This window comes from Phoca vitulina, unplaced genomic scaffold, assembly GCF_004348235.1.
Source record: "Phoca vitulina isolate PV1807 unplaced genomic scaffold, GSC_HSeal_1.0 scaffold20, whole genome shotgun sequence".
Lineage (NCBI taxonomy): Eukaryota > Metazoa > Chordata > Mammalia > Carnivora > Phocidae > Phoca > Phoca vitulina.
In genome coordinates this window covers 18,053,002-18,063,540 of record NW_022589723.1, presented here as the reverse complement: position 1 = coordinate 18,063,540, position 10,539 = coordinate 18,053,002, and the positions used below count along the sequence as shown (strand labels likewise).

Genomic DNA, 10,539 nt, shown 5'->3' with positions numbered 1-10,539 from the left:
AATTGGACACTTAGAAACTAAGGCCAGTATAGTCAATCAGTTTTAGAACAAAACATTTAAAGAAAGAGGTACAAACAAACAGTAGCACAAGGCCTGAGCCATGTCAGGAAGTGACCTAGCTCACACTGTGTGCTCCACAGGAGATGTTCAACCAATACAATGAGTAAATGGATGACTGATTAATTAAACATTCTACTATGAGAACACAGACTTCCATATTCTGCTCCACTTCCTTTAAGTATGTAGTAACAGCACTTTGTCTTAATCTGACAAAACTCTGCATGCTTGAACCAAAGATCAGAGTTACATCTTTAGAATCTGGGCTATCAGAGAATTAGGTTTTTTTCTTCAACAAATATTATTGAATGATTCTTACGTACGTGTCATCGAGGTAGGATACCGGTGAATAGGATAGGTAAGGTTAGGATCCTTGGATGTTTAGTGGCAGGAGGTGAGGGGATTGTAAGTAAGTAAGTAAGTAAGTAAGTAAGTAAGTAAGCTGGTAAGCTGGTGAGCTGGTAAGGTGGTAATTAGAGTGAGAGAAATGCTGTGATAGGGAATATACAGTATACAATGGGAGCATATAGAAGCAACACCTAAACCAGATCGGCTGTGCTATGTGGAGGAAATAAAAGAATTCTTGAAAGAAGGAATTTACAAGTTGAGGCCTGATAATGGACGTTTGAAGAGGACAGGAAGTAGGCTAGAAGTAACTAGAGATAAAACTGGAAAAATAAGATGAGATTAGATACTAAAGTATTTGGACCTGTTATGAGAGCATTAAGAGCCGCTGAAGGGTTTGAAGTATAGAAAAGAGCTAAGGATCATTCTTACTAAAGTAATTTTAAGGAAGTGACTGTTTAGCTTTATTACTGGAGTCCCAGCATCTTATCATTTTAAAAGAGTTGATATGACATGGTTATACCTCTCGGCCTTTGTTTGAGTATTCTCTTGATCTAGAACACCTTACTAAACTTCTATATATGTACCCTTCCAATTCTTCCCACAATACTCGGTTCATATTCTAGTGCCCCCAAGCTTTTCAAACATTCCCCAGCTGGTGGCTAGCTTCTACCACGGCATAGCGCCTTATTTGTACCACATTTTAATCAGTAATATATTGCTGCATAACAGATTACCCTCAAATTAATGACTTGAAGGAACAATAAACACATCATTTCTCATAGTTCCCAGAGTCAGGAACTTGGAGTAGCTTAGCGGTGACGCTGTCTCAGAGTTTTTCATGAGGTTACAAGATGTCAGTTGGGGCTGCCGTCATCTGACATCTGGGGTCGAAGGATACACTTTCAGGACGGCTTACCCATACAGTGGGCAAGTTGGTGCTCACAGTTGACAGGTCTCATCTCCTTGCCACTTGTACATCTTCACAAAACAGCTTAAGTGTCCTCATGGCATGGCACCTGACTTCCCCCAGAGTGAGTATTCTAAAAGAGCAAGGTGGGGGCCAAAACATCTTTTATGACCAAGCCTTAGAAGTCTGACACATTGTCATTTTCACAATATCCCACCAATCACACAGGTCAACCCTATTCATTGTGGGAGATTACACAAGGGTGAGAATACCAGGAAGTGAGGAACACGAAGGGCCCTATCGGAGGTTGGCTAACACAGCAATTATAATATTTATCTTCATTATGAGTTCGGCTTGTGTATCTCTGTTCCACTAGATCAGTGTTTCTCACCCTTTTTTTAATAACTCCACTGTGCAGTCTTTTTAGACATGTTTTTCCTAATTGTACCCCCCTCATGAAATTGTAATGTTTATTTATGTACTATACGTATATCTGTGCTTTATATATAAAAAGAGTAGTATTTTCACACACACATCCCCCCCTCCCCCAGGAATCAATTTTCACTTCCATGAAGTAACTGATATCACTCCCTTTGATGTTGAGAATGCATGCAAGTCTGAGAGCTGAAAATCCGAGAGTGGGCTGCCTCCAATCTTCCTCCAGGGAAAGACCTGGGGGCAAGGGTGGGGGAGGGGGTGGCAAACTCCCTGCAGCCCACACACACTCTCCCAAGGCAAAAACATTTCTCCTCTTTCCTAGGGAGGCACCTATCACTCTTTGGAATTCAGTTCTCTTGGTTGCCTACCACAACCTCAGTTCTCTGATGAGTTTTAAAAAATTATAGTTTTGCAGATTGTCCGGCGTTTTCTTGTTAGAATGGGAGTGACATTCTCTTGTTGCTTTCTACATCCTAAGAGGAAGTGGAACTCTTCTTTTTCAGTTTCATGAAAATAATCAAAGGGGTTTCCATGCACTTAGTGTCCTGAGAGCGTCTCTTACTGCCTTCTAAGGCAATGTCCGTAGCTTACAGTGCTCACGCATTTTCTCATTTCTTTAGAGTTTGCGTTGTTTGTGGTCATGTGTATAGCTGACATTTACTGAGCCCTTAGTATGTTCTAACACTGTTCTACATGCATTAGTTCATTTCGAACCACCCCTGACTCCTCTCTTTTCTCTCATGCCCACATCCTATGTCAGGTGATCCTTTGGCTCTATCTTCAAAATATAACCCATTCCTTTAAAAACTAAAAATGGACTTAAGAAGGGCCTAGCAATTGCATTTATCTCAGAGAAATGAAGTTATTTTCATGGAGGAACTTATACACAAATGTTCATAGCAACTTTGTAGTGGTCCAGACCTCCCCAGATGTCCTTCAAAAGATGAATGGACAAACTGTGGTGATGAAGGATAGTTGGAAGAAAGGCAGGCACGGACAAGGGGGGCACTGCCCTAAGAGGAAACCACCCTTAAGAGGATTTTATGCCACCCTGGAAGGAGCCCTCCCTCCTTTCCCACGTGATAGATGACAAAAACCTGATTGGATGACAGGAGCAGGGAGGGTTAATCAAATTAAGACAGCCCTCCAACAAAGCCCATAAAAACCCCTAGATATAGAACCTCCTCTGGGGTCCCCTCCCTCTTTGGGAGTTTTGTATTCTATCATTCAGTTAACTTTACAATCACTCAATAAAACTTGCTTTGCTGCCCACTACTCTGTCTGGTCTACTCCTTAATTTTTCAAAGCGGCGTGACCAAGAACTGCGGGCACCGAAGGAAAAGAAATCCTGTAGCAGTGGTACATCCAGATCATGGGGTGCTGTTCAGCAACGAAGAAGAATAAATTGCTGGTACAAGCAACAACTTGGATGAATCTCCAGGGAATTATGCTTAGTGAGGCTAGCCACAGGGGGATACATACTGCATGATTCCATTTATGGAACAGTTGTGAATAACATAATTATGGAGCTAGAACTGCAGACTGCTGGATGTCAGGTTAGGAGCAGGATGGGAGGGGTGTGGCTATAAGGGAGTGACATGAGGGATCTCATAATACAGTTGAGTATCTTGATTGATTGGGTGGTTACTCCAGGCTATATACATGTGACAAAGTTGTATAGAGCTACACACAAACATATACACAAATGAGTGCATATATAACCGGTGAAATCTGAGTAAACTCTGTGGATTGTTCCAAGGTCAATTTTTTGGTTTTGATATTGTGCTGTGGTTATATGAGATGTTGGGGGGTAGAAGGGGAAGAGATATTGAGGAAGCATATTTGTACTTCTTTGTGTATTTGTAACCTCCTACAATTATTTTTTTTAAGATTTTATTTATTTATTTGACAGAGAGAGACACAGCGAGAGAGGGAACACAAGCAGAGGGGAGTGGGAGAGGGAGAAGCAGGCTTCCCGTCGAGCACGGAGCCCGATGCGGGGCTCGATCCCAGGACCCTGGGATCATGACCTGAGCCTAAGGCAGACGCTTATCGACTGACTGAGCCACCCAGGCGCCCCAATTCTACAATTATTTTAAAGTAAAAAATTCTAAATACATAAAGAAAAAATCTAAGAGTTGGTGCAGTGCCATGTTTTTCATTTTTTTAAAAATCATGTATAACACCTCACTTAGTGCTTTAAGCAAAGTGTAGCAGTAAATGTTGAATTGTTGCAAATAATTGGGCAAAGATAGGGAGGAGAATGAGTATGTGATCCAGTGAGAGTGGGAAATAGAGATGTCATTGACCAAAATGGAAACAGAGCCCCTATGGGAAAGAAGTGAGACAGAACTTAAGGAACATTTTCTGAAACACTGAATTTATCCATCTTGTTCATCACTGAACATTAAAGAGGGCTGTTTCCGATATAGTCTTAGGAACTCAGTACTTTTTTTTTTCATGAATAAATTCATTCCCCAGAATTGATTTTTCATGAATAAATTCACTGAAAGTCAGCATATGTGAACTTCAGGGCTTCTGATAACCTGTGAATTAAATAATAATTTTCATTAGTTCAATTAAAGAATAATTATATTCCTCATTTCTAACTCTAAACTAAATGCTCCAAGAGGCACCTGGGTGACTTAGTTACTCGTCTGACACTGGATTTCAGCTCAGGTCATGATCTCAGGGTTGTGAGACTGAATCCTGCGTGGGGGCTGGGCGTGGAGCCTGCTTAAGAGTCTCTCTCCCTCTGCCCCTCCCTGCTCCTGCTCTCTCTCTCAAATAGATAAAAAAAATCTTTAAAAAAAAATAAACTAAATGCTCCAATTTAGCAAGAGTTTGGGAGATCAAGTGCCATGGAGCTATTCTTATTACCTTTCTACATCATCCAAGCAAGGGGTGAAGCATTTGTGGGTACATAAAAGGCCAGAGTCACAAAGACTGAGGAAAAAAACCTCTCTTATCTCATTGTATTTTGATTTTCCGGTTTGTCTCCACCTTCTAGATTATAAACTCCCTTAAGGTAAGAAGTGTGTAGGCCCATCTGAGATCTAGAAAATAAACATTTATTGAAGGCATGCATAAATTAGACAAAATCCCTGCCCCAAGGTGCTGATAATCTAGTCGGAAAGCTATGACACATATAGTAAAACTTTTTTTTTTTTAACCTTGGTCCTGCTGGACCTGCCAAATGGGGAAGGAATACAGAATACTTGAAGAATGTTCATAAGCATGGCCAAAGCTTGTTAGGTAAAACAATGGGCAGATTAGTTTTGTTGGAGAGAAGATCCTACTTCAGTGAACTGTGGGTCATAGCCTTTAAGTTATACTCTGAGTGAAAGAACACAGACCAAAAAAAAAGTACATATTGAATGGTTCCATTCTGTAAAACCCTGAAATATGCAAATTAATCTAGAGCGACAGAAAGCAGATCAGTGCTTGCTAAGGGATGGGAATGGGGAGGAACAGGATGGAGGGAGTACAAAGGGAGGGAAGAAACGTGGGGGGTGATGAACATGTTCACTGTCTTGATCCTGGTGATTTCACGAGTGTATACATATGTCAACACCTGTCAAATTGTACATTTAAATATGTGCAGGTTATTGTACATCAAGTATTCCTCAAGAAAGCTGTTTTTAAAAAAGGGGTGTGATAGAGTCGGGTAATAGAGGATCGGACGGACAAACTTTCTCCCTGGGAGCAGAAAGGTTATATGTGAAAAACAAGTTAGTAAACTAGCGCTTAGAGTCAAACCAGGACTTAGCAAAGGAAAAGAAAAAGCAGAGAGGCATGTATTAGACCCGGGAACAATCGGCAGTCTGGTTAAGGTGGGTGGTGTATGCGTTGTCTGTGCGGGACAAATCTGGAGGGAACGGATGGAGCCCACAGTTAAATTTGGGAGAATTTTTTTCTGGCAGAAACAGACGAAGCTGGAGGAAGAACATGATTTGGGGTGAGAAGATGATGTGGCATTTGGACGAGGAGAGTGAGACCTCTGTCTAACGCACAGAGAAGCGGCTGGGAAACGCCGCAGCAGAGCGCAGGCAGGCGCCAGGCCCAGTTAGCGCGGCAGGCGGAGGCCGGGCCCAGCTAGCGGAGATGAGACCACGCCGCAACTCCAGGCTGGATCCCAGGGGCCCGGAACCTTAACCCTCCTCCACTGTTTCCTCGAGTTCCATTCCGGGAGGGGAGACACATGTTGGTGCGAGTCCCGCCCCGAGATCCAATGGAAACCCTGGGAAAACACCCGACCCTTCACGGGAAGCCCGAGCGGTAGGTGGAGGTGCCCGTGCCCGGCGCGTGCGCGCGGCGCGAAGGGAGGCGGCCTGGAAGGGAAGGAGCGCGCGCCCTTCACGTGACCCAGCCCGCGGGCGGCGACGCACACGACGCGCCCCTCACGTGGTCTGTCTCCAGCCCCGTCGCCGGCGGAGGCGGGCGCGGGCGCGTCCCTGTGGCCAGTCACCGGGAGGAGTTGGTCGCACAATTATGAAAGACTCAGCTTCTGCTGCTAGCGCCGGAGCTGAGTTACTTCTGAGAAGGTTTCCCTGGGCTGTCCTTGTCCGGCGGCCTCTGCTGCCGCCTTCGGAGACGCTTCCCGATAGATGGCTACAGGCCGCGGAGGAGGAGGAGGTGGAGTTGCTGCCCTTCCGGAGTCCGCCCCGTGAGGAGAATGGTACTGGACCCACGCAGGCCCCGGCAGGGGAATGGCCCTGGGGGGTTGCTGGCAGGGAAGGGGGAGGACCTGACTGGCAAGTGTGCGTCCGGAGCCCTGCTTCCTGGGGCGAAGGAGCCCGGAATTGCCTTGATGCTTCCGGACTTGCCCCGGCGGGACGGGAGTGCAGTTCGTTCGGGGGTGAGGGGCAGGAAGCAGGTAGCAAATCTGGCACGGCAGCTCGCCGCGGGAATCCCCAGAGCAGGGACCTGGCTCCAGCGAGGGCCCCTCGAGGCGGCAGAGGCGCGAGCCAGGCAGTACCTGCAAGAGCCGAGCGGCCGCAGCGCGCCAGACGCAGCGCTCAGCCTCCAAGCCCCGCATCTCCCGGGAGCGCCTTCCTCCTGGCGCCAGTTGCTGGCAGATAAGGGAGCCAAATGCTCTGCTCAAGTTCTGCTTGGAAAGGGAAGGAGGGCTGGGAGGGAACAAAAAAGGGATAGAGGACACGGGATTGGAGCTGTGCCTCGTTTGCTTGCGCAGTGGATACTCCACAGGTACGTTTTCCTTTTGGAGCCAAACAGGAGGGATTTGACGATATTGATGGTAGATCTGGTTTCCAGTTTTCTTTAGCAAGAATTAAGGATTTTTGTTGGGGGCGCTGCTATAGGTACCGAGGCGATGTGTTACCTGGATTTATGTCGAACTTCACTTCCTCATCCGTTGCCCTAGAGAAGGGTTTTAAACCTACAGTGTGGAGTGGCGAGAGGGATTCGGTGCATTGCAGCTTTTGATGGAGCTTTTTGTTGTTGTTGTTAAGGCGAGGAATCAAATTTGAAGGTTTCTTAAAAAGAAAGTAATTTAGATCAGGGACTTGAAGAGCGAAGTGTTTTTCTGGTCAGTGCTTGAACTCTTGATAGGTTTCATGCAAACATCTCTCCCTCTGCTGGAGTCTGGCAGGTTTACTTTTCTCAGAAGTTAATTCAAGTGCCATACAAAAGCGAAACCACGAATATAGTTATACTACGAATAAATAGTGCACCTTACACTATTTTCCACTTTCTATGGTAATGTAAAGTCAATAAAAGCGTCATTTTACTTTTTTCCTTAATTTTAAAAGAAGGGTTACCGACACCAGATTTTTAAATTTATTACTTAAGTGGGTTTTAAGAGAATCTATTTTGGGAGGGAAAGTTGAACGATAGTGCCTTTTTAATGGAAAAAGCAAACCGTTAATACTGACTCTTCAGTTATGTGTATAGGTTTTTTTTTATGGTAAATAGCATAAATCTGAACACACCATTTCACTATTTTGAAAAACATTTTTAGATACCTTAGAAAATGGGAATCAAGATGATTCATCATCTTCAAACCAACTTTGTTTCTAATGACTTTCTAGTGAAAGTCTGTAATTGCTTAGTCTTACCTCAGATACTCTTCTTAAATTCAGCCTCTTAATGTCTTGCTACATACATGTTTTGAAACCTAACCTTCAAAAATTGAGATGTGGTCTGAATTTCTCCTGTTTCTGCTGTCTTTCCATTTATGTCCATTTTTTTATAGCAGATGTCCCCCCCCCCCAGCCCCCATATATTTGTATACTTAAGTTGTGCACTGTCTGTGGCACATAATAAGAACTCAGTGTTGATTGATTGTACGTGCTAACAATCCTCTTGATTCTACAGGGAGAAATTCTCACTGTAAAATTTGAAATTGAGGGTCTGATTTTATTTTTTACGTTGCTTGAGTCCTGACTGCTGTTGTGTGATTTTTTTTCCTTTACAGTTTTCAATTAAATTATAGTGAAAACTGAAAACTGAAGTTGTCCAATAATGATAATTTGTTGAGCCTTCTCAAATTTTAGATCAACACTGTCACGCAAAAGTTGTATCTACACTGCATAGTTCTTATTGTAAACTATTATTTAAAGTATTTGCTTCTGGGGGGCACCTGGGTGGCTCAGTTGGTTAAGCATTCTGACTCTTGGTTTTGGCTCAGAGTCCTGGGATCGAGCCCCATGTCAGGCTCCCCACTCAGCAGGGAGTCTGTCTCCCTCCCTCTCTGTCCCTCCTCCAGCTCAGTCAACCAACCAAAAAAAAAAAAAAAACAAAAACAAACCAGGATACCAAAAACACAAGTTTAAAACCTGGAGTGGAATCAAATTTTGTACAAAATTGTCTACCATGGCTACAGAAATATTTGTCTTACTCATTTGGTAATCACTTATTTAGTGTTTAATATATTCTTTTTTTTTTTTTTTAAGATTTTATTTATTTGTCAGAGAGAGCGCACAAGCAGGGGGAGCAGCAGACAGATGGAGAAGCAGGCTCCCCGCTGAGCAAGGAGCCCGATGCGGGACCCCATTCCAGGACCCTGGGATCATGACCTGAGCCCAAGGCAGACAGTTAACCAACTGAGCCACCCAGGCGTCCCAGTGTTCAATATATTCTAAGCACTGTGATAGGCACTGGAGTGGCAAATACATGTTAGACAAGTTTTCTGCTTTCAAACAGTTTACATTCCAGTTATTTATAAAAAATCTAGTTGTTGTTAATGGAAGATGCATACATCATAAAACATTTAGTGTCTACTGTATTGCAAACACTGTGGTACTTAATAGTTTTGAAAGGCAATACAGATAAAGCCAGAAGGATGGTGTGATACTATTACATAGATTATTTTGAAAATATGGGGTAATTAAGGGGAGAAAGGAAAGTCTGGGTGGGTTTGCACAAAAGCTGATAGTAGAAGTGAGTCTTAGAGTCAGTAGGAATTGGAATTAACCTGGAAGTAGAAGGGGCATTGAGTTGGTGGTTTTAGTCCAAGGGAACTGAACTTTAGAAGACAAAGAGCATCCTTAGTTTATTCTGGGAACTACTGTATATATACTTTATGCAGTTAGGAATGAGTGGAGTATGGGATGATATGGGGTACTGGTGGGAGTGTTATAGAGAAAGACAAATACCAGATTTTTTTTTTTTTTAAGATTTATTTATTTGAGAGCATGCACGAGCAGGGGTAGGGGGCAGAGGGCAGAGGGAGAGAATCTCAAACAAACTCCCCCACTGAGCACAGAGCCTGATGCAGGGCTTGATCTCAGGACCCCAAGATCATGACCTGAGCTGACACCGAGAGTTGAACGCTCAACTGACTGAGCCACCCAGGTGCTCCAAGGACCGTATTTCTGAGGGCAATGTATGTCATACAAAGAAGTTTCGATTTCATACTGGAGATGTTGGGGATCCTCTTAAGAAAACAATATGGAGGATGAATGGTGTGTGTTTAAATTGAAAAGAGAGACCCATAAGGAGGAGGCTATAGCAAGACTCTGACCAAGTGTCAAGGGCTTAAAACAAAGAAGTAGTAGGAGGAGGACAGATTGAGATGTTTAGGATTTAGAATATTCAGAACTTGGTTACTTGGTTACTTCTGTGGAGTAAAGTGTTTGTGTGTGTTGGCAAATGTCAGTAATAAGAACCAGACATAAAATGAAAGCATTTCGTAGTTGAAGTCATTACTTAAAATATGCAAGTGTAGGGACGCCTGGGTGGCTCAGCTGGTTAAGGGCTGCCTTAGCTCAGGTCCTGGGATCCAGTCCTTCCTCGTGCTCCTTGCTCAGTGGGGAGCCTGCTTCTCCCTCTGCCTGCCATTCCCCCTGCTTGTGCTGTCTCTCCTTTCTCTCTCTGATGAATAAATAAATAAAATCTTTAAAAAATATGTGCAAATGTAATTCTTAAAGGCAGTACTTAAAATGTACATTTTTGGTTTTTATTTTTATTTTATTATTTTTTAAAGATTTTATTTATTTGAGAGAGAGAGAGCGAGCAGGAGAGCACAAGCAGGGGGAGCAGCAGAGGGAGAGGGCCAAGCAGGGAGCCTGGTGTGGGGCCCAGAGCTCAATCCCAGGACCCAGGGATCATGACCGGAGCCGAAGGCAGTCGTTTAACCAACTGAGCCACCCAGGTGCCCCTGGTTTTGAGGTTTTTTTGTTTTTTGTTTTTTTAATTTTTTTTTATGACAGAGAGACACAGAGAGGGAACACAAGCAGGGGGAGTGGGAGAGGGAGAAGCAGGCTTCCAGCAGAGCAGGGAGCCCGATGCGGGGCTCGATCCCAGGACCCTGCTTGTGTTCCCTCTCT

General features: G+C 44.0%; 1 protein-coding gene across 2 annotated transcripts in view; it reads left to right on the top strand.

The window, feature by feature from the left end:
• Positions 1-6,170: 6,170 nt before the first annotated feature.
• Positions 6,171-10,539, top strand: part of TRPM7 (transient receptor potential cation channel subfamily M member 7) — a 117,508-nt gene continuing 113,139 nt past the window's right edge. For both annotated transcript variants that reach the window (XM_032418119.1, XM_032418123.1), the window contains exon 1: positions 6,171-6,428. In XM_032418119.1, the coding sequence (XP_032274010.1) occupies positions 6,426-6,428 (3 nt within the window). In that variant the 5' untranslated portion in view covers positions 6,171-6,425. The remainder of the gene's footprint in view (positions 6,429-10,539) is intronic.